Genomic DNA, 25350 nt, shown 5'->3' with positions numbered 1-25350 from the left:
ATAATACACATTTAGGGCGTCGTATAAAAGGCACGAAACTATTCGGCGATTTGTGTGTGTTCATATGTGTACGCCTGCAAATCACCGCTCAATATGTGATTTTTCTGATTTCACAACCCTTGTGTTTACATCTGCAAGTTTTGTTTATTCTTTGATTTTAAGAAATTAGACGAGAAAATCTAGCGTCTGGGTCTAGTTTGCCACACCGGCAGTGCCATTTTGCGGGCGGAGAGCTGAGGGAAGATTCGGAAAATGACCGAGTACAAGTTGGTAGTTGTTGGGGGTAAGTCTCTCGTTTTACGTGTGTTTTATATGTGTGTCATGGGTGGTGTTGGGATGTAAACATGACGTGGAATTGAACGGGTGGGCCTGTAGTAAAACATTCCAGCTGCATGCAGTGGAAGAATGTCGACGGCTTCTTTTTAATTGATTTTTTAGTCAGCTGTCGTCAGATATTAAAAGATTTAAATGACTTTCATCTTCAAGACACATGATTTATTAGGATGACTGACCATAGTAATGAATGACGTCGGCGCTAAACATTTTTTTTAGGCAGTGTATACAGCCACACGCGTGTGTCTTTACCATCCAGCCACACGCGTGTGGTTATATCCAGAACACCTATCTGTGGATACCGCCACACGCCGCCAGTAATAACAGTAAAACACGTGTGTAGGTCTGACCGTCTATATCACGATCAAAATAACCTCATTTCTTCATTAAATTCTTACATTCTAAACCCCTTTGATATCCTTAGATCATTTCAATTTCATTCTCACCGTCTTCTCTCCTTGCTTTTCTTGTCTTGTTACAAACGGTCGTCTGTTTAACAGCAAATTCTCTTTTTCTACTTGTGTCGATTCTGGCTTCCTTCGCGGTACGGTGGCAGACCCATACAGCGTTAGCGCAGCGCAGTAGACATACACAGTTTGGGTTACGTTTACGTTTGGTACGAATAATTTTCGTACCAAGCGTTAAGCATGCACGAATCCCGAGTTTCGTACGTACGCACGTACACGCACAAAGCCTAGAGTCAGTAGAGAATCGACACAAGTAGAAAAAGTGTGGAAATTTGCTATTTAACAGGCGGCCTTCTGTAACGACAAGAAAAGCAAGGAAAGAAGACGGTGAGAATGAAATTGAAACGATTTAAAGAAATCAGAGTGGTTTAGAATGTAAGAATTTAATGAAGAAATGAGGTTATTTTGATCGTGATATAGACGGTCAGACCTACATACGCGTTTTACTGTTATTACTGGCGGCGTGTGGCGGTATCCACAAATAGGTGTTCTGGATATAACCACACGCGTGTGGCTGGATGGTAAAGACACACGCGTGTGGCTGTATACACTGCCTTTTTTTTAATGTCTTTTGTCTTGTTGAACTGAAAAATGAAGTTGATTTTTTAATTAGTTGAACTTGAAGTCGAGTTTTGACAAAAACGTAAGCTTGTATTGTCGACTTGCATACTTGATGTGTCCTCCCAATGCCAATGGTCTTGATGATCTCTGATCTAGTAGAGTAAGAATACAGCATTAAATGTAAAGTTGATAAGTGACTTGAATGGAACTGGACATGCTGGAGCTGAACAGTAATTTAAATGGCAATGTCGATGCAATTCAATGCCAATGGCAATGAAGTCTCTGTGCTGCAGCCGGGGGTATTCACTTGCACTATACTATGATACAAACGTGATTTCACAATGGATTTTTGAAAGGTCAGTAAACATTGCTCCAAGAGGCAGCGTAGCTCAGTCAGTTAGAGCGCATGTTTCGGATAACAGTAAAGGCGCACGGCCAATATTGGAGACTGTCTCCAATGTGGGAGATTATCTCCTATATCAGAGACTTTTGTGAAGAATTTGGGTATCCAATTTCAGAGACAGTCTCCAGTTTTGGAGACCAATTTCCTTTGTTTACATTTGCGGCAAAAGGATTATCTTGGCGGCAAATAAAAATGTGATAAGCAGATTCCTCATGAAAAATTACCCCTTTGCACCGTCTACTTTATAAATTCATCGTCTATTTTTGTTTTGATAAGGATTTTTGTTGTCAATCACACACAGAACAAATTATGGGCTTCTGACCTCAGTGAGACAAAATTTTGGGTGGAAAAAATCATGCTTTTGTTGGTGTTGTTTCTTTTGTCCTTTTGCAAAGCAAGTCTCCAATGTGGGAGATTGTCTCCCCTATTGGAGAGAGTCTCCCATATTGGCCGTGCGTCTCTGCTGGATAAGATCGTAGATCTCAACGTGAGGGGTTCGAGTCCCGCTCATGCCGAAACACGTCTAACAAAAAATCTGATGCTATAGCGTTGTGTGGAAAGGACGCAAATGTTGGTCCCGTGTATAGGAGAGTCACAACCTATGCACGTTAAAACCAATACACTATTCGTCAAAGAGTAGGGTGTTCACCCGGTGTATTGCACCTGCCGGTCCTGGTAAGTCAAGTCAATCTTGACGTTCATATGCCATAATAATCAATATAATGATTGTGGGCATTAACAGAAAGACAAGACAAGACAAGATAACAGGAATAATATTTGCTGAAACTGGTTTTCGCTACTCACTAGGCTGGGGCTCTTTCCGGTTATCCGTTTTTTTTATTTCAAAATATTTTCGTATACATGTAAACACATAAAAAGAGCAAAATCGCTTATCTCGGCCTGGAAAGTGGGTTTGCATTTCTTTTTCACAGATATAAAAGGAAGCTTCATGGTAGCGCTAACAACCTTAATTCAGCTTGTCGTTGGTATTTTATAGGTGTGTCTGAATTCATTGTATACACTATGATTGTTTGATGAAATATTGACACCAATGAAATAATGCAATGCCTTTAAAAATGTACTTTTAGATTATTATCGCTGATGATGACACTTTGTAAATAATTTAAAGCAATGACAAATTAACCAAAAATAGAAAAGTCTATGTACCCCCCCCCCCCCCCCCCGGCTGTGAGAGGGGTCCAAATATTAAATTCACTTTTTTATAGGGTTAAGTGTCATAATTTATGGCATAAGGTTATGTGTAAAATACAACCACTTAAAAAATAAAAAATGTCAAGAGAAGACTGAATAACTTCCATTAAAAAAAATGGTCAGAATTCAAACCAATAAAATCGGGATCCTGAATATTTAGTTTTATTACTGGAATACAAAATAAAACTAACAACTTACTTCCGTAGTTGAGAACTAAACATCATTTAGATGATCAATGCATGTTTTACTCTTTCAACAACTGTTTCACTGTATGGAGGGATGAAAAAAAGATCCCTCCTAATTTTCTGAAAATTTCCATTTTACTTACAGTATCTCGAAATCCATGAATGCCAATTTGTTTTCTATATTTCCTAAAATGATTTTTAATTTATTCAAAAAATGATAGGCCTACAATACATTATTTTTTTTTCTTATCTTGACTTTGAAAGATTGATTTTTAAACATTTTTAGTTGATTTCCACAAATCTTCTGGGGTGAACACCTTGCCGAAAATAAACTCTAATTACTCAGGACTACAGGTACATGTACATGTAGTTTAAAGTTTGAACATTTTTTATTACAAAATAAATGTAGATGTATAAGAGTCAAGCCTAACTCAATGAAAACTGATGATAAACGTTATAGCACCCTTCAAAGAAATGAACTTCGTCTTTGTGAAAAAAATGCAATGTAGGCATTTGGCTATCGCAAACACCGCCCATCTACATAGATGTACATGTACTGGTCATGATCATGCTCCTTTCAGTTTTATCTAGGAGAGAAAAGATTAACCAGTATTGTATGAGGTGAAAATGGTCAAATTACAAAAGTTATATTAAGAAATTTTGTATTTATAAGTGTAGGTCTACAGTTCTATTCAACTTCAAGCATAATTTGCTGTGAGTAGAAGATTTTTTTGAAAGTTCTTGATGGAAACTGTTTATTTGGGTTTTTTATTTGTCATACTCTGCATGGGATTTAGTTTTATGGAGGAACTTGGGTAGGTATTTGGTTTGGTGGTTGGGAAAGAAACAAGTGAAGTCTAGAGAGGGAGAGAGAGGGTGATATATATCCAATTGGTCTAATGCCAATTCGTCCAATTACATGTACCAACTCGTCTACTATCAATTTGGTCTATCATCAACTTGTTCACTATCCATATGGTCTACAATGTAATTGCCATTTCATCTAATAATCTACATGTAATAGCCATTAAAAGTCAAACCATTTGGTCCAATTGGATAAGTGTTAATTGGGCGAAATGAATGAAGAGAAAGTGGGCATTAGACCAACTGGTTATTAGACGAAACGGTCATACATGTAGACGAACTGGTGATGAAGTGATTTATTGGACCATATGGTTATGAGACGAAATGTTGATGGACAAAATGGCATTAGACTAAATGAAGGTAGACCATGTAAAGTGGACGAGTTGGCAATAGACAGATCGGCAGTTTATACATGTATAGTACATTGTACAAGACAGTGGGATAAGAAAGTAGTGTATAAAATATTTACAGTCCGAGTACAAATAATATCCATCGGCAGACAAATTTTAGTCTGCTGTTGCAGAGCTAACCCTTCACAAGTGAGTTAAGGGGTCTGAATGCAGAGCCTACATAGTACGTACAGTGACTTGTGTACTGAAGTGTATGGAAGCAGGAGACCGTCAAAAACACGGATATACGTCTTGTCGTAATTCAATTTATTACACAAAGTAAATAATTACGTAGTGTAGCAATTCGAATTACCACACAACGTAAATAATTACGTAGTGTAGTAATTCGAATTACTACATGACGCAATTCCGAATTACTGCCCAACGATTTAATGTCATGACGTTAAATGAATTAGTGTCGCTACATCAAATAAGTAAGGTCGTGTAGTAATTCGAATTACTACACTACGTAAATAATGACGTATAGTAATTCCAATTACTACACTACCTAAATAATTACGTCGTGTAGTAAATAATTACTACACGACGTAATTCAGAATTACTGCTCAACGATTTAACGTCATGACGTTAAATGAATTAGTGTAGTGACGTTAAATCAACCAATGAGACCGTTCGTTATATGAGCGCAATGCGAAAAGCTGAGACTACAGAGTATTGTACAGGAACGTACCGGTAGGAAGTTAGTTGGATGTTCGACATTTGATATTCAAACTGTGAAGTTGGTTTGATATTCAGGTTCGATATTCAAACGCCTGTGAAGCTGGGCCAACATTCGATATTCAAATATATTCAGGGGTATTGAAAGCTAAGGGGTTTTACAGGTGCAGCACGTCTCGGGCAACCATAACAACACTGGCGTGCCCAAGTACGAGGACATTTAGGGGACTAACGTAAAGGGCAAGAATTTTTTTTTCGAGGGGCCCCAGCGATACCCCGACGGCCTACATGTAGCCGGGGTAACACGTATCCTAACTTGTAGAACTTAATTGACTCGGGCAACCATATAAACACTAGTTTGACCCGGTGCATGCACATTTAGGGGGCTCAAATTAACAAAATTAAAGGAATAAAGGTCTATTTATCGCATTTTGTTTATTTTTTTCCAAGGGGCCCCCAGGAATATCCCGACGGCCTATCCGGGGTAACCACCTACCCTAACTTGTAGAACTTGACTCGGTTACCCGGCGCATGCACATTAACGGGGGGCTAAAATTAACAAAACAGAATATTTCAAGCATGGGGAACCACGTTCCTGACTAATCTCTTGGTGCCGCCAGTGGATAGAGTAAAAAAAAAACAAAGAAAGAGAGAATACATAATAGGAGAGAGAGAAGCGAAAGGGGGAGATTGGAAAGAAAAGGAAGGGGAACGGGAGAGAAAGAGAAGGGAGAACGGAGGGGTCATATCATTGTATGAACAGGATGTTTTATGATTGTGCCCGAGCATTAGGGCGAAGCTCAATGCGTGATAAGAACAAAAAGAGGGGGCACACAATGGCGCATGCAGCAAAAATTTGCTTCGTAATAAGTCTCGAGCCAGCGAGAAAAAACACACCTTGAACTTTGAGATTGATTTTGACATGGTATGCATAAAATAACGTATCTTTCATCTTTCTTTCCTTTCTTTCCTTTTATCATTTTCTATTGTTCTCGGTTGTAGAACATTTTATTTTTTTTTGGGGGGGGCAGTACTATGCGGATTGGGTCCGTGGCAATGACGGACTCGAATATTGGTCAAGCTTCACAGGCATTTGAATATCGAACCTGAATATCAAACCAACTTCACAGTTTGAATATCAAATGTCGAACATCCAACTAACTTCCTGCCGGTACGTTCCTGTACAATACTCTGTAGTCTCAGCTCTTCGCATTGCGCTCATATAACGAACGGTCTCATTGGTTGATTTAACGTCACTACACTAATTCATTTAACGTCATGACGTTAAATCGTTGAGCAGTAATTCTGAAATTACGTCGTGTAGTAATTATTTACTACACGACGTAATTATTTAGGTAGTGTAGTAATTTGAATTACTACACTACGTAATTATTTACGTAGTGTAGTAATTTGAATTACTACACGACCTTAATTATTTGATGTAGCGACACTAATTCATTTAACGTCATGGCATTAAATCGTTGGGCAGTAATTCGGAATTGCGTTGTGTAGTAATTCGAATTACTACACTACGTAATTATTTACGTCGTGTAGTAATTCAAATTGCTACACTACGTAATTATTTACGTCGTGTAGTAAATTGAATTACGACACGACGTATATCCGTGTTTTTGACGGTCTCCTGCTTCCATAGAAGTGAAGTGAAGGCCCTCCCAACAGAAATGTGAGCACAGTGTACATATATAGTCTTTGTGTGAAGACCCACTTTGCTGATTGAAATTGCATTCGGGGTCTGTGCCTGCAGACTAGATGAATTGAGGGAAGTGGGTGAGCAATTGAGGGGGGAGAGGTAGTCTGCACGCAGCCACGCACAGACCCTTGGTTTTTGCAATTCACATACATGTAGTGCATAATACATGTACAGAGTCTAAAGTAGTGAGACTACATGTAGATTCACTGTGTTAGAACTGTGGCTGGCTCTATTATTTTTTAGATCTAACACAGACAGAGCATTTATCGTCTAGTCTTTACTCTAGACCTGTTATTGGTTAAAGTTTCAAATGTGAGTCTGTGCAAGCAGAGTAGAGAGGAGGAGTGGGGGGGGGGGGTGGAAGAAAATGGATGAGTAATTGGATAAAATCTCTATTTCTGACCTTAATTGCCCAGAAGCCCAGTAGGCCTATTGCGGTTCCCAGGTCCCTGCAGTGCTCTGGGAATCAAAGCCAAGTGTGATAGGTAATTGATTTCCTGATGGGAGTCCATGGATGCAAACAAAGATGATTCAAAATGGCTTGCTAGGGGAGGTTTCACGGATCATATCACTGTCATCCAATCAGATGCAAGGGTTTGAGTTTTACACCGTCGTCAGGGGAATTCTATTGAATCTATTGTACAACATGTAGTATTCAAATTTATCTTATAAATTTTGATATTGGTAATTAATTTATTTTCATATTCAATTTTCTTTGTGAAGACCACTGTCACATAATGTGCATACATGTAGACCTGCAGACAGCATCAATGGTACCATAATAGATTTTAGGCATTTTATTTTTCTGGCCATTTCTTACAGCTGATGAAGTGATTTTTTTTGTGTGTGCTATCATATCAAGATTAGATAGATAGATAGTTCATGTAGATAGATAGATAGATAGATGGATGGATAGATGGATGGATGGATGGATGGATAGATGGATGGATGGATGGATAGATTGATGGATGGATGGATAGATAGACAGACAGATACATGTAGATAGATAGATGTAGATGTAGATAGATAGATAAAATAGTTTATTAAAAGATCATCGCAGCCAAAGGCCGAATTGTGATCAATTTTACAAACATGCAAGTTACATATAAAGTTCTCATACAAAGTATCGTAATATTTTCTTCAAATGATACACGAACCTATTATGTATACGATGTGATCTTAGAGAAAAAAATAGTGTCAGTGGAGAAAAAGAAGAATGCAGTGGGAGGTGAGCGAAAAGAAAGAAGGAAACTAGGAAAATGTAAATGGAAGTTGTGAAGGTGTAAGGGAATAAATGGAGAGAATGGAAAAGAGAGGAGACAGAAAAGGGAGGAGAAACCAGAAGGAGGAAAATTCATCCAAATTACAAACTGCAGTGAGTCCCCCCCCCTGATATATTTAGGACAAAATCAGGATTGGTTGGACTGTGTAGAATCCTGTATGGGTACAGCAAATCGTAAGTCCACCCTTAACAACACTTTTATTTGAAGAAAGAGATACTCAAACAAGCAAAACACAAAGTACCATAGCTTGTAGTTTTTCCAATCAAAATTAGACGTTAAAATTGGTTAAATGTCAAATTACAATGAATTTTGCTGAATTTTACAGCACATTTTAGAAGGGTCTATAGGCAGTGAGACAGTACACACACATGTATAGGAGAGAGCGAATGATGTCGCATACTGACATACATAGTGGTGTAGTGGTTCTGACTTTCGACTTGTAAACAGAGGGTTGTGTGTTCAAATCCCACCATAGCCCAGCGTCCTTTGGCAAGTCTTTGCCGCTCTCCGTCCAGGTGTATGGGTTACCAGTAGATTATAATGAGAGTCTGTGTAGTATGCCTAGCAATTGAATATTGGAACTCTTGTTGTAATGCTCCCCAGGGAGTGGAGAAGGTGCCTACATTGTGTGCTGGCATGCCAGACTCGGAAGACCTGGGTAGTCGTTAAAAATGTCTGTAAAGCACAATTGAAAGATGTCATTCTGATAGCAGAAGCAGAATATGATCATCACTATATTTCTTTTTTTAAATAAATTAGATTTATAGCCTGTAAAACACGGTCTGCTTCTTACAAATTTTTTAAACAATTTTTTTCACAATGCTTATTCATGCTGGGTTATATCCATTCACAGTAATGCCATGGTCACATTTGTTCTACGGCGGCCGTACGGCGAGTCGAAAACAGCCGTTTCAACATTTTTTGTCCTACTTCATATAGGTGGTTTGAATCAAAATTGATAAAACGGCTGTTTTCGACTCGCCGTACGGCCGCCGTAGAACAATTGTGACCATGGTATAATGCACATATTAAAAGTAAGTGAATAATGTACAATGTAATGCCAGATTTTGAGCGATTTCCATCGTGTCAAATCAATGCTCTGTATTTTTCCTGTGTATTTTTAGAGGATATCTGTGACCTTTAGCCACGCGACCTTTGCAAGCAGATTTCCTTTTTTGGCTTGGTGTTAGCCCGTATGGAAAACCCATCAGCGCCACCCATAAAGTCAAGTTTTTCAGTTTTCAAGCTGCTAACGGACTCTATTTATTTCCGTATTTGGTAATGATAGTGAGGGTTTGTTAAGAAAGACATCGCAGGATGCAAACTCTGTAACAAGTGTACATCTTATAAGCCTTGTGTACATGTAGTCTCCACTCTAGACCTTGCTGTAGGGCAATTCCATAAAATTATCAACTCTTTTCTTCGTCTGAGCCCCATTTTTCTCAGGTCCTCACTTCATAGATTGACCAAGTCATGGTCCTTTGATAGCATTACAGACTGTCAAAAGAACAAGTAATCCGAAACATACAGGGGGTCTGGAGATTGTTTCATCAACATTTTTGCCCGACATGTTGTCAGATCTGACATCTTTCCTTGATTTTGATTGGCTGATAAGCAATGTTAATACCACATGGTAACTGTCGGATGAAATAGGACTTGTCGGATAAAACGTCTGACAAGTCCTTTCATGAAACGCTCCCCAGATGTACAAATTTATGGAATTGCCATTTTTTTTAGTGTCAAATATGAGTCTGTGCTTGGAGACTAACCACAGAATACATACCATGAGTACACAAGTATGCGTTTGGTTGCATCCTGGAGGGTCTGTAAAAGAAGACTCCCTTGCATTGATTGACCAGAGGTCTTGGGGGCCAGTGCCGTCAGCTGTGATCATGATCATGATGTGGCCACAGTATTTCACCCAGAAAATTAGATTTACATGTATAAGGGAAAGAAACAAACAGTTTTGGATGGGTCATTTCTGATTCTACAATATACAGTGTAGAGTCACAGAGCATTTCATGATTTTTTTATGAAGAAAAAAATTATTTTCACCACTTTGCTGTCAGCTTCTGTCAATAAGAGGAATATTCAATAGTTTGAATGAAAAAAAAATTAAATGTATTTTCACTTCTGTGTTTTCAGCTGAATTTTCAAGCATAAACACATACGCTGTACCAAATAAATATAGTATCAAATTATTTGGGAGAACATTACATATTTTCCTTATATTGGGGATATTGTGCGGTGTTAATTTTTTTTTTTAATCAATGGTATTCATTGTAGGCCTACATGTAACATACATGTACATTGGGTGATTTCAAGTCCGGTGTTGGTGTTAGTGTTGGACTTTGGATTGCTTTTCCCCTAGCTCCAAAACTTATTCTGAGTTTGTAAAACTGATCCAGATCACATTTTGACATCTCACTTTAGTAACCAGTGAGTGACTTTTCATGAACATCTTCATTCTATGTTTGGTGTTATACTCAAAAATTGACCTAACACCAACACCAAAAGGTTACATGTAACACGGAACTTAAAAACACCCATAAATGTAGGTGGAGTGAGTGAATCCCACCAGTATTTTCGGCAGAGATCCATGGAGAACAAAATATTGGCAATTTTTTTTGTCTGCTTTGAATTCTTATACTACAATGATCTGTGTCGAAACTGCTGTTTCCAGTTCACCGATTTTCAGTTTGTGGCAGTCCATTTGTACGTACAAATGTATATTAATCTGTTCTTTCAACACGTGTACTATGTAGGCCTAGTTCTCTGAGCCAAAGTAAGCTCTTTATGAAAAAAAATACCTCCTGTTAGTATACAGTGTAGGCCCACTTGTAGGGTTTTTTGTGTGTTTGCATATTTTTTTATGAATTCATACTTGTTAATGTTATGAACGGTTGCATGACAGTTGATCCAGCGACTATTGCTGCGGATGATGGAAAATCTACACACTTAGTTTTATAGCCGAACGTTAAACTTATCTATAAACTGAATCTCTAGAATCCTTGTCTTTACATAATTCTGAACAAAAACTCTACTATCCTACATTAACCCTATACACATGCCATTGCAGTTGTCACAGGAGCATTTGGCATGTCACTGTTTTAAAGATTAAACTTGTTAAATCTTAAAACTGCCGGCGGAAGGGGGGGGGGTTGAAGTTCAATCAACCCCCTCTCTACTTTTTCTGTGACCATTCCTCTGGCAAATATTTTGACCGCCCCGCTTACTGACTTTTTACTTTGAAGTCTTGCACATCTTTTGAGAACAAATTTACAATGCCCAGGTATGCGGTTAAAAATTAGGCAACGTTACGTTTAGTGATTGTTACACCCTAAAATTGCTTCAAAACGTGATTTTGTATACAAAGTCAATGCAAATTGAGTTTTCTGATGAGTCTGATTCATAAATAGGATTATTTTACTTTTATTTATAGCTGATATTAAATGATTTTAGCATAATTATGATTCAAACAGGTTCTACTCTAAATTTGGTGAAAAAACTATGAAAAACAAAAGTTTGAAAATCAGAGATAGAATTCATGAAACATGAGAAATTTATTTTCAAACTAGGATATTGTTTGCATGATTGTTAGCAATTGATGCAAGAAAGAATATTTACACCAAAATTTGCATTCTAAGAGCTTTTTATAGTGCATTAGAGCAACAAATATAATTTATGCATTTTATAGATTACATGTCGCACATTTAAGGAGGGAATTAACCATACATCCCACACTATTATCATAATAAATAAATAAATCAAGATCAAATCAAAAATTAAATCATGCTAATTTTCTCGGCATTGGCATGATTGGCAGCCGAGATCTCAAAGGGGGGGGGGGTTGGATTTAAAGGGGAAGTTCACCCTGAAGAAAACTTTGTTGTAAAAATAGCAGAAAAAATAGTAAAAAATATTGGTGAAGGTTTGAGGAAAATACGTTAAAGAGTAAGAAAGTTATTAGAGTTCAAAATTTTGGATTTGTGACGTCATAAACGAGCAGCTGCCCCATGTGTTATGTACATGTAATATAAAATGTATGAATTTCAAATTTTGTATGGTTCCTGATGACTTAATTTTGTTTTCTTTTCATGATCGGGTGTGAAATGATTTGTCTATTGATATACAAAAGTTACAGTGAAAACCATTTTCAATTTTCTGAGAAAATGACATTTCATTGATTTTTTACCATTCGCTATGTAGGAATGCTGCTCGCATATGACGTCACAAATCAAATAATTGAAATTCTAATAACTTTTTAATTATTTGATGAATTTTTCTCAAACCTTCGGCAATATTTTTTATTATTTTTTCTGCTATTTTTACAATAAACTTTTTGTCAGGGTGAACTTCCCCTTTAACCTTATCAGTCCGGGCATTTTTGGGGTGTTAGAAAACTGGGGGGGGGGGGTTGAATCAACTTAAGGGGAGGGAAGAGGTGAGGGGGAAAGAGGAGAGATGAGGGTTAAGGAGGGGGGGGGGGTGGGGTAAGATGAGAGGAGAGAAGGGGGGGGGGGAGGGAGGAAAGTGTGAAAGGAAAAAGGACAACAGTAATAATAAACCAGAGCTTTACTTTTACATGTGTACAACACTTGGGAAAGTACCGTACCCTGTTGGCCTGTACAAAACAGTTCTCCCTGTCATCAGCTTATTAAAAACAGTGACGTAATGGGACAAAAGAATCTACAATAAAACGTGGTTGGGAACGTCAACAAAGGATGAGTCAGAACGATCTTTCTTGGTATCAGACAATAATTACTAGGGTACTACATACATAAATCTGATCAGAGGTTCGGCCTACGCCCTTAACCACAGGGACCAAGCGCCCTCGTTAGATCAAAGTATACATACATGTACACTGATGAATATTATGTGCAATATTAATGTCCTCATCCTTGAGTAGTCTGCAGGCGCAGACTCAAATTTGACACTTTTTACTTTAAAGATAGATTCCAGTTTCGGTAACGATCTCAAAGTGACTTTTTACAAAATCTAATATAATGACCACCGAAGTATCTGTTTGTATAAAAAATATGTTCCGAAGGATTCTGGAAGAAATAGTGTAATTGTTGAGAAATAAGCAAAATAAGCGCGGATTCGGTCACTTCCGTTGGGTCTTTATTCCAGCAATAATAATACACTGTCCCACGTGTGCCTATCTGTGTTGGTGATCTTCAGTGTGAAAATTTTTCAGCGTAGATTTCAAGATTTCACAAAGTTCAGTTTATGTAACTGTACCAGATCTAGATCCTCGATGATATGCCTGGTTTTACAGACTTTCTCATGATATCAGTGTTTACTGCAAGTGCAACTACATGTACTGGCTCTCTTTAAAGTTCATTCTTTATACATGTCGGGAGTCAAGAATACACTCCAATCCTTGTCTGTTGTACAGACTGCACATGTACATACAGTTCGAGCAGCTACAGTAATGAGTGAATCTAGTCTCACTACTTCAGACTCTGCATTATGCACAAAGGTCTGTGCCTGCAGACTAATCATCAACTGCATTGAAATAATGTATGATGCACATTTCTACAATTTCACAAAGTTCTCTAAGTGTTATTATTGATAATGTACATGTATGTACATGTACAGTGAATGGACAATGTTACAGGTAGATGCTCTATCTACAACATTGAACCAAATTCTCGCTGATTTCATTGTACGTGCAACATTTTGGATCTAGAAATAGATAAAATTTACACAATCTGTACTGTTAGCTGCCTGTACATTGATTTTGTCGATTTTTGTGTTTGGGTTTTGATTTGTGAAATACATGACATGTAATGTACATGTGATTCCTGCCTTGATTCTTGAACAATTTTATATTCACACATGTATGCAGGCACGGCCATGGAGCTACAGTAGTGGGGGGGGGGGGGGTGAACCCCACAAAATTTGAGAATGTACAGTATTGTAAAACTAAATGTACATACATGTATGTGTTGATTGCATTACCGGTAATTGCACACCCGGTATGAGCAATGACCTTTATTTTTTGCTCTTTAAAGTTTTGTGGGGGTGAAGTGTCAATCATTTTCTGATGACCTTTTTGTTTATTATTATTTTTTGTCATTTTTTTCTGGTCATATTTTTCAGGCACATTTTCACCCTTGTAAAGTCCTACTCTGGATCTGCATTTGATTTGTACCAATACATTTTCTCATTGGTTGCTTTGACACAAATTCAAGGACCTTTTTTGCTGAAAGACTGTACTCTGTTTTAGTCAAGCAGTAGGCTGATATCAAAGCCAATTTTCATCAATTTTAATTGGATGTAAAGTTTGCATTCTAAATCTCTATTTTGGAGGAGAGCTTGTCATTTTGGAATGAAGATGAGACTTGTGTGTGGCAAATATCCACTTAATTTAGAAAGAACCGATTGAGTTTATTATAATTATATTCGATGAAAGCGATTCATGCGTAGTCTTTCTCACTGAGGAGCAGTCATAAGCCTTGTTCAGACGTGGGGGTTCCAAGATACTCCTACATGTAACCTTTCCAGGAGTGTCCTGGTCGGAGGAAGGTCAGAGTAACCTTGTCCAGACGGGCACTACTCCGATCTTTCCTCCGACTGGGCTTCTTCCGACCTTTCCTCCGACTGGGCTTCTTCCGACCTACATGTAAACTGCCTACGCTTGGGTCATGATGAGGTAAATGTACGTTTCAAATTTCAATCCATGCATAATAAAAAAATGTACGTGTACTCCACGTCTGAACGAGGCTGCTAATGGAGGTTGGGTGAGTAGACCCGCGTGGACGGCGTGGACGTCAACGGTGCCTGGGGCGATTTTATTGACCTGGTTGTCACTGATTCTGTCCAAATTACTGGAGAAATGTGCCTGCACGTGTTCAATATAACTTTTATGTAATTCCTGGCGTAGTTAGTAGTACTATAATACCTGGAATTTCCCTGATGATAATGTAAATTTTCTGCATCATGTTCTGAAAAGGGGTAATGTATACGTATCAGGGCAGAATCCTCAATAAATGAATAATTGGTGGAAATGTAAGTAGTTTGCCTCACTGTTGTCTGTCCTAATTAAGCATAATCAAAGGATTTTAAAGTAGAGCTGATGATGACTTAGGGTTATTTAGGAGGATAATTGCTGAAGATGAAAATGTGCATCTCTTTGTTCATGTGTCTCCTAGTCCAACCATATAGCGATCACAATTTAGGCCTGCCCAAGGCTGGCTAAATATATCCAATGAAGTCGTTCACACTCAAAACTTTAGATGAAATGTGCTTAACTCTTTGTTCATGTGTCTCCTAACCCCTTTCCAATAATGATATTCGATTTAGCTCCGGCCAGGGCTGGTCTGTATACCAAAATGAAGTCTTTCACATCCAATTTTTTTTATGAAATGTGCATATGTCTCTCCCCTTTCCCATGATAATCATGATTAAGCCCCATTCAGGGACGGTCTTAATCCATGCAAACAAACTCTAGTCTATAAAGTTCACACTCAAAAGTTTAGATGAAATGTGCATCTCTTTGTTCATGTGTCCCCCTTTCCCATAATAATCACGATTTAGCCCCACCCAATGGCCAGTCTAAATCTACCCTAACAAAGTCCCCCTCTCTCTCAAAACTTCAAATGAAATGTGCATTTATTTCTTTTGTCCACTTTTGTCCCGGTAATGTCCCGTTATGATCATGAATTATCAATGCCTATAGGGCCATTTCTTAATCCATTCAAAGGAAGTCTTTCACACTCAAAATTTTGCAAGTTTACTTTACACAATTTTACAGGCTGTCCTGGCCCTCCTATCCTGTACTACATGTAGGTCACATTTCATAAAGATTTGTTTGATGATTATTTCTATAACAAGTTTACCATCAGCCAATCAGATTGAATGACCTCAGTAGCATTACAACTTTTTATTATAAAAACTTTTGTGATAACGGGCCCCAGGTCAGTGGTGGACTATTTGGTTCATTCTAAAGTACTCCCGAGTGAAATGTCTTGGTCATTGAAAAAGATGCCATTTAAAAAGAATGAAGCATGTTTCTCAAAGGAATATAAACATTACTGAAATTCTCTGAATGCATCAGGGCCTTGTCTTTCAAATAGTTACGATTGATCCGATCAATCGCAACTATGGACGGCCAGCAACGTCAACATCTATAATACATGTTCAAAATATTTTTGAGCTCTGATGTGTATTCATACATTGACTTCCCTCGAAGACTCGGTGTGATTCTCTGCTTAAAAGCATGTGCAAATTTCCTGTAGAAAAAATTATGGTATGGATGGACTGCCATACAATTGAGATTGATTGGATCAATCGTAACTCTTTGTAAGACGGGGGCCAGAAATGCCGATCTTGTCTGTAATGATGTCAGACAACAATGCATTTCATTGCTAAAGGCCCGGTCACACCGCCCGAGCGTTGTTGGAGTGGAGAGAAAAAATCATCGCTCGCTACCGTTCCACATTTTCGCTTTCAGTTGTTTTTATTTTTATTTTGATTTTTGTTTTTTATTTTTTCCCCAATTGTGTGAGCGAAATTTGACCCTCTCTCCCTACCGCTCTACGACTGCTCCAACAACGCTCGAACGGTGTGACCAGGCCTTAAGGTTACATTGCAAATCAAATTGAATGCTTGCTTCAAAATTCTTCTAGCCTCATTAGGGAAACTGATAAAAAATAAATAGCAGAGGCCCGTCTTACAAAGAGTTGCTATTGAGCCAATCAATCACAAGTACACATGTATGATTGAAAGTCAGCAAAGTCAACAATGCATATTTGCTCAAAATTGTTTCTAGATATATAATTCTACTTTTATATTGATTTCTTGACAGTTCAGTGTGTTCTTGTTTGTCTATACAAAGGACATTGTGCACATTTCCTGTAGCATAAAACTATTATGGCCTAGTTGTGGTAATGATCACAAAATGTGTTCGAACAGAATCCAATGAAATTACCACTGAAGGGTTTGTATACTTAAATAAAAAAAAATGTTCCAAATGGCTATTGAAAGGAAATGCATAATGTAATTGCTGAGGTCACATATTGTATGGAAGCATTTTATCGGCAAAAACCTGTGATCATCAATGGATGATGTAGCAAAATCTCCAATAATCATTTGATTCATTTAATGGCTGAGGACTCACACACCCCCCAAAAATCTTAGATGACCCAGTAATTAAAACAATCTCACAATTCCAGTTGAATGTCACATACATGTAGATAAGGACCCCACAGATTAGGTGGTTTCAAACCGCCTCGATCACAAGAATCCCCGTTAAATTACGAGAACTTTTTAAGGCTAAAAATACCCGTTAATTATTCCTGCATTCACACCGCCCCGAAACACATCCTTCGGGATAAGTTCCCGAAGTTACGAGCATGCGCAGTGTGGTCTGACAAGCAGGCAAGGGGGAGATTCAAAATCACTAGCCCAGCAGCCACCCACGCCGCCGCGCCCAACGACACGCTGGGATAAAAGTTCCCGTAATTTGCTTTCACATCGCCAAAATACCTGCGACCTTGGAAAAATCCCCACGAAAGTTCTCGTAATTTCGCCAAGTACCTGCTATTTAGCGGGTATTTTCTTTCGGGGATATTACGCGTAGTTTGCTTTCACATTACCAAAATACCTGGTATTTTCTGATCGGGGTAAATTTCCCGATCAGAGAATACCTGGAACTGGCGAACTTTGAGGCGGTCTGAAACCACCTATTGACTTTGGAGAGATGTATTTGATCGACATTCACTGGTATTTGCCTTTTTGATCTCTTGCCCTACATTTTCATGTGTTACTGTGTACGTGTATATTGCTTAATAATTGTGGAGAAGAATTGATAAAGCTATTATGGCATAAATGGTCCTTAACGGCAGAATTATTTAACACTGTGTTGAATACATGTACATGTAATTCTGCCGTTGAACACCATTAATGCCATAATAGCTTTATCCTAAAATTCCTAAATTCTTCATGTAATGTTTGTTTTTCCTGTGTGAAGCGTCAGTTTATTTGATTTATTTTGACGGAAATGAAAATTCACTCAATTGCAAAATGTGAAATCGCTTTAATAAAAAAAAGGATTTGAATACATGATCTGATCTTATTGGCCTGTCAGATATTGAAGTAATTGTGTTTGATCTACATACAACATATCATATGACATTTCCTGAAATGAAGTTAATGCTATACATGAACGAATGTCCTAACATCCGCTTGTTTTTTTTTACTATGCATAGAATTTAGACTCAGTACATTTTTTGTATAGACAGAGTCTTACATGTATGTCTGCTATCAAAGATAAATTCCAGTTTTGGTAACGATCTCAAAATGACTTTTTACAGAATCTAATGTAATGACCACCCAAGTGTCTGTTTGTATGAATAAAAAATATGTGCCAAAGGATTCTGGAAGAAATTGTGTAATTGCTGAGAAATAAGCAAAATAAGTGCGGATTCGGTCACTTCCGTCGGGTAGCAATATTAATACATTGTCCCACGTGTGCCTATCTGTGTTGGTGATCTTCAGTATGATCATTTTTCAGCGTAGGTTTCAAGATTTCACAAAGTTTCAGTTTATGTATAAATTGTACCAGATCTACATGTAGATCCTCAATGATATACTGACGATTATAAAGTCTGGTTTTACAGACTTTCTCATGAAATCAGTGTTTACTGCAACTACTGGCATTTCTCTTTAAAAGTACATTGTAGTATGAATATAAAAGCAGCCTGAAGTCTGGGTAATATGCAATTTTTTGCCAGCTCCAAACCTTACACTATGCAGGATGAAACCGTTGTTTCCGTTCACCATCTTTCGACAAAGACCTTCCAGCTGTTCATTGTCATTTGATGGACACATTCAATACATTTACTGTATTTTGGAATCGTTCTGTGTGGTGGAAGCGAAATCTCCATGATTGAGACGTCCTCAAAGAACCTCACATCATACACAAAAAAGTATTAATACTACACCTCTTGTAGGAGTGGGCTATACATGGGTCAAAAATTTTTTTTGTCATTTTAATATGGCAACAGTTTTATTTATTCCTTTTCTCAACATGAAATGACAATATTTTTTGTCTCGGGTCGGAGAAAAAAGTGTGCCAGGCCAAAATCCTAAATGGCCGCCAAACCCCCCAAAATCGGTTTTTGCCACAACTTCTTTATTTGGTAGTCTTTCATAGCTGCCAAGTACATGTAGTACTGATTTTCAGTATTAAGTACTGAAAAGTGAGAAGAATACTGATAGTTTCATGTCTGATTTCTAAAGTTTCAGTTGTATGTGTGGTCCTATGGTATTTTTTGGAAATGCTGATTTCCTCACCGAAATACTGATTTTTAGCCTCGAAAATACTGAAATGTTCCTTTTCATGTTGGCAGCTCTGCACATCATATACAAAAACAAGTAATTTGATAAAGTCAGGAGGAAAATAATAATCCCATTCTTTTCATTATCTTTTTCTCTTATACAGCTGGAGGTGTAGGGAAAAGTGCATTGACGATACAACTTATTCAAAACCAGTAAGTACACTCACCCATTTGCCTACATGTACTACAGGTAAGGTTAATAGCATTTTCGTGTATTATTATTCTTAAATGGTAATTATTTTGTTTACAATTTGCCTGCTCAGTAATTTTGTTCAAGTATTATTTTTTTTTAGTATTTTGTTTATATAAAAATATTCTACAGAATTTTATGTAATTATTTCTTTTATTTCTAGACCAGTTCATCATGTTTGTATAGAGTATTAACGCATCCAGTGCAAGGAGGGGGGGGGGGGTACATGTTGCCCCCCCCCCCCGAAAATGAGTGATTGAGTCCTCTTCTGTTGAATAAAGAATATATGTTCATGTATTTCAAACATTTTTTTTGTGTAGAAAAATTGCAAACACAAAGGACAATCACCTCTAATTGTGTGCTAGAATATTCAATTTCCATACTGATAATGAATGGGGAATGTAAGTCTCTGTCTTGTAAAACTCTCGTTATACTTGTTCCATCAAGGGTGGGGGATCCATACATGTAGTTGTGTGGGTGTGAATGTCATGATATTAGAAAATTGGATGTATATCATCGCAGGTGTAGAATAGTGTGTAATGATAGACTTATGCTCCCCTTTATATTTGACATGTTGTTAATCGCCTTTAAACCTGTTTTCTTTCCCTTTTTCCCTTGCAGTTTTGTAGATGAATATGACCCTACAATAGGTAAGAAGCTATTTTTTTTCCAAAATCACCCTTTGCATGGATATCTGGGGTTTACTTCCAGTTCGTCTAATGCCAGTTCATCCAATTGCCAACTTGTCTACTATCATTCGGTCTACCATCTGATCGTCCACTATCTACATTGTCTAACTGCCAATTTGTCCACTCACCATCTAATAACCAGTTGGTCCAATAGCCAATTAGTCCATATACCATTTGCTCTAATTGAACAAAATGATAAATGTGCAAAGAAAAAATAATGAAAATGAAATGGATGCTAGACCAACTGGTTATGAGACGAAATGGTCATAGACTAAATGGTGAATAGACAAATTGATGATTGGACCAAATGGTTATTGGACCAAATGGTTGTTAGACAAAATGTTCATGGACGGAATGACATATTAAGACTATTTTTTATAGACCATGCGGTGAGTGGATGAGTTGGCAGAAGATGAATTTGCATTTTACCGATATTTGGGCATAGACAATTCCTGAAGAGTTACAGACCAGAATAGACCTGGACTGTCAAGCAGCATAGGGAATCCCTGAGGGTAATGGATGTTCCCATGGTGGTCCAACTAACCCCTAAAATACCCATCATTAAATTCTTTGGGGCAACCGTTTTTTTCTAACGTTGCCCGAAGCTCTGCGAAAAAGAATATTCACAAAGCTTAAAAGAAATGTTCTACATACAGCAGAACATTTAAGAAGGCTTTGATAGCATGTATGTAATTCATATTCCACAAAATTAGCCCTCAAAATTGAAAAAAGAGCGGGCCCCATGATCCAGTAATCACCTCAGTGTGGACAAAATTGCCCGTAAACTTGCTACCACTTGATCTCGGTCAAGATCTCTCTCTTTTGTGTTTACAAAATGAACCAGCAATAAAAACAAAGATTTTATTTGCCATTGAAAGTATATGCAAGGGGAGGATAGTCCTGACAATATTTGGCTTTAATAAAAACTTAAAAGCGAAAAGAATATTGAAAAATACCGGTGAAGTTTTGATGAAAAATCCATCATGATGAAAATCTATCAAAGAGGAAAAGAGTGATTATTTCAATTTTGATTTGTGATGTCATTAAAGTGAACACCTCCGTATAAAGTTTTTTTTAATAGAATATGATGAATACTAATATTTTTCTTAAATGAAATGATGTGCCTGATGACTGCTATATATATATCCATCAATTAAATGAATGAATCACATTTTGTTTTTAGAGAAAATTGTATTTTGGGGAAATTAAATCACATGAAAAATTGTAGAATAGCTGCTCATCTGTGATGTTAAAAAATTCAAAATTCATGACTCTGCTATTCTGATATGAATTTTCATCAAACCTACGTGTACACCAATCTATTTGTTGAATTTTTAAAATAATTTTGTTAAAAGTAAAACCAACTTATTATTAAAGGAGAATGAAACCTTTGGAACAAGATAGCTTGTGTGAAAACAGAAAAATCAAAGAAACAGATCAACAAAAGTTTGAGAAAAATCGGACAAATAATGAGAAAGTTATGAGCATTTGAATATTGCGATCACTAATGCAATTGGCAATGCGACAAAGATGTGTGATGTCACTTGTGAACAACTCTCCCCATTACTTTAGTATATATTTCACTTGAATTGCCTCTTTTATCACATCTATCCATAGATCATGTCTTCTTTCTACATGAGGGCATGTAATACATATTTTTAAGAATACATTATGGATAAAGAGTTTGTATCATCACAAGAAAAAGCAAAAAGAGACATTTTGAGGGTATTTTATAGTCCACCAAAGGGAAAGTTGTCCATTAGTGACATCACACATCCTTGTCGCATTGCCAATGAGAGGATCTCCATAGCATTAGTGATTACAATATTCATATCCTCATAACTTTCTCATTATTTGTCTGATTTTTCTCAAGCTTTCTTTATTCTTATTCTTTGATTTTTCTGTTTCTACACAAGCCTAGGTTTCATTCCCCTTTAAGGTAACTTCCCCTTTAAAGACGAAGTTCACCCTGACAAAAAATTTATTGTAAAAATAGCAGAAAAAATAATAAAAAATATTGCCGAAGGTTTGAGAAAAATTCATCAAATAATTAAAAAGTTATTAGAATTTCAATTATTTGATTTGTGACGTCATATGCGAGCAGTATCCTACATAGCGAATGGTAAAAAATCAATGAAATGTCATTTTCTCAGAAAATTAAAAATGGTTTTCATTGGAACTTTTGTATATCAATAGACAAATCATTTCACACCCGATCATGAAAAGAAAACAAAATTAAGTCATCAGGAACCATACAAAATTTGAAATTCATACATTTTATATTACATAACACATGGGACAGCTGCTCGTTTATGACGTCACAAATCCAAAATTTTGAACTCTAATAACTTTCTTACTCTTTGACGGATTTTCCTCAAACTTTCACCAATATTTTTGACTATTGCTACCACAAAGTTTGCTTCAGGGTGAACTTCCCCTTTAATAGGCAATTGGGGCACAGGTTGTAAGAACCTTGTAATAGTAGCTTTCATTGTGCGATCTATCTAAACTTGTTATTTTAAACCACTTATCTAGTATCACTTGCAGAGCTCCACCCAGCATTTATAAACACTTTGTCTAGTATGCTTTTCATACTGCATTTCCTTATTAAACCCCATACTATCCTTAACCCCAGACTATCTTTTTAGGGTTTCGCACTGTCTTTCTTAACTCCCTACTATTTGCTTAGCCTCGCACAGCCCAATCAATCGTAAGTCTCTGTAAAACGGCCCCCAGAGGTTTTTGGGTCACATATCACTTCAGTTTAAATGAACAAGAAGTAACATTTCTAGTTCAGTATTTTTAAGAAGCTGAATTGCAAATTAATGTCGTGCACGCTACATCCAGGAACTTTTGTTCATTTTCCGTGGCGAACTTTGGTTAGATCATAAGAAAATGAGTCTCCATATGACCATACCATGCTGAATATACCGGTTCTCGTCCGCTGTAAGGATCCTTGCTTGAATTGTCTTTTCTTGTCTTTTTTCCCCTCAGAGGATTCATATAGGAAGCAAGTCGTTATAGATGGAGAGACGTGTCTACTGGATATACTTGATACAGCAGGTCAAGAGGAATACAGGTTGGTAAAGGTTGTGTGGTTGTTGGTGGTAGTGATGTTGCTTATATTTCATCTGTATACATATTGTACTTTGCCTTTGTTTATACTGTGCACTGGATTTTTCAGTCTTTGGACTGTTAATTATGCCAGTTTTCTTGGAGTTTTCGTGGAGCGTTGTGGCCCAGTGGATTAGTCTCCAGACTTTGAAACAGAAGGTCGTGGGTTCGAATCCCAACCATGGCGTAATTTCCTTCAGCAAGAAATTGATCCACAATGTGTTGCACTCAACCCAGGTGAGGTAAATGGGTACCTGGCAAGAGTTTATTCCTTGAAACGCAGCGCTGAAGCCAGGGTAATTATGCTGCACATACTATAGAGCACTTAGAGACTTCTGAAAAAGAAAGTATTAAGCGCAATCTAAGCAAGTATGATAATAATTTTTTTTCTTGATTGAATAAATACCATACTACTACTACTACTAGAAATAGGAAACAAATTGAAATAGATGGAGAGACTTGTTAAAACTGGGTATACATCAGGGTCGGATCCAAGATTTCTAAAGGGGGGGGGTACATTTTTCCGAGGAAAATTAGACAAGCTAAAAAAAGGTTTTCACATAAAATTGAAGGTCATTTTGTCCATGGAAAAAAATTAAAAGCGAAAAACAAAGTCCTTTTCAAAAGGGGGGGGGGGGGACACAATTGTGTTACATGTACATAACATTGGTATAGTTACATTACACATTTTAATTGTGCCTCGTAAGGGGGGGGGGGAGGGTGGGGCACAGGCCGGCCCTATATGATACACTGGACACAGCAGGTCAAGAGGAATATAGGTTGGTGTGGTTGTTGTTATTGGTGATGGTGATCGTGGTTGTTGTGGTATTAATGGTGTTCCTGCTGGTTGAATATATTGGCAGCAAGAAGTTTAGATATACTACTGGATAATCAAATATCGATAGAGCTGGGCCCCCGTCTTACAAAGAGTTATGATTGATCCAATCAATCACAACTATGGATGGCCAGCACCGTCAACATCCCTTATGCATGTTTTTTCAAAATATTTTCTATGAATTTATTCATGCATTCAATGCTTTCTTGAAAATATGCTGTGCTTCTCTTTGTTTACAAAATACATTTTGCAAATTTCCAGTAGAAAAGTTATGACACTGATGGATTTCCATAGAGGTACGATTGATTGGGTAAATCGTAACAGTAAAGAGCACAGTAAACATAAGAAACATATATATCTTCATAAAAATTATGACACTTTTGGCTTCCCATGATTTTAGTACAGAGTTAGACCCTGGTCTATTAAATCTGACTTCAGAATACGGGCCATTGAATTAATCAGTACATTTTTAAAGCAAAATGGGTATAGTTTGACTTGAAAACCATCCGTTTATAGTATGATACCCCTTTCATAAACCCAATTATGCGGCTAATAGCAGCATAATTTGGTCTATAATCGGAGGAGGACCAGAGTTATCCGCATGATTTTGATGCTGCTATTATCCGCATAATAGCAGCATCGGGACCAGATTTTGACTTTATGAACGCATTTTGAAAGTAATGCGGATAATTGCCATGGAGCGGTCACAAGGTCACCCTTTTCCAACGCAACCGCATCGGAGGGGGTGTGTGGTTGCCATGACGATTATCCTTCTTTTTCAGGACGGGCGCTCATAAAAATAATGTGGATTATTTTCGGAGTTTATGAACGCAATTTTATTGAATTATCCGCATTACTCTTAGGCGGCTAATTGGAGGATAGGTTTATGAAAGGGGTATGAGTAATGGTGGTGATGAGGTAGTAGTATAGTCGTGGGGGTGGTAGCATGTTGTATAGCTTATTGTGGTGGTGATGTTGATGGTAATTGGTTGTAGTTGTGGTAGTTCCCTAGGTATAATTGCCAACTCATCCACTTACCACATGGTCTTCTTTCATTTAGTCTCATGCCATTCCGTCCATCAACATTT

At 37.4% G+C, this 25350-nt stretch overlaps 1 protein-coding gene across 1 annotated transcript in view; it reads left to right on the top strand.

Annotated features, from left to right (window-relative positions):
• Positions 1–25350, top strand: part of LOC121417405 (GTPase HRas) — a 39659-nt gene continuing 14309 nt past the window's right edge. The window contains exons 1-4 of the mRNA XM_041611097.1: positions 1–283; positions 19539–19587; positions 20246–20274; positions 23308–23392. Coding sequence (XP_041467031.1) covers positions 253–283; positions 19539–19587; positions 20246–20274; positions 23308–23392 — 194 coding nt within the window. The 5' untranslated portion in view covers positions 1–252. The remainder of the gene's footprint in view (positions 284–19538; positions 19588–20245; positions 20275–23307; positions 23393–25350) is intronic.

Source organism: Lytechinus variegatus, chromosome 6 (genome assembly GCF_018143015.1).
Source record: "Lytechinus variegatus isolate NC3 chromosome 6, Lvar_3.0, whole genome shotgun sequence".
Lineage (NCBI taxonomy): Eukaryota > Metazoa > Echinodermata > Echinoidea > Temnopleuroida > Toxopneustidae > Lytechinus > Lytechinus variegatus.
This window is presented reverse-complemented; position numbering and strand designations above follow the sequence as displayed.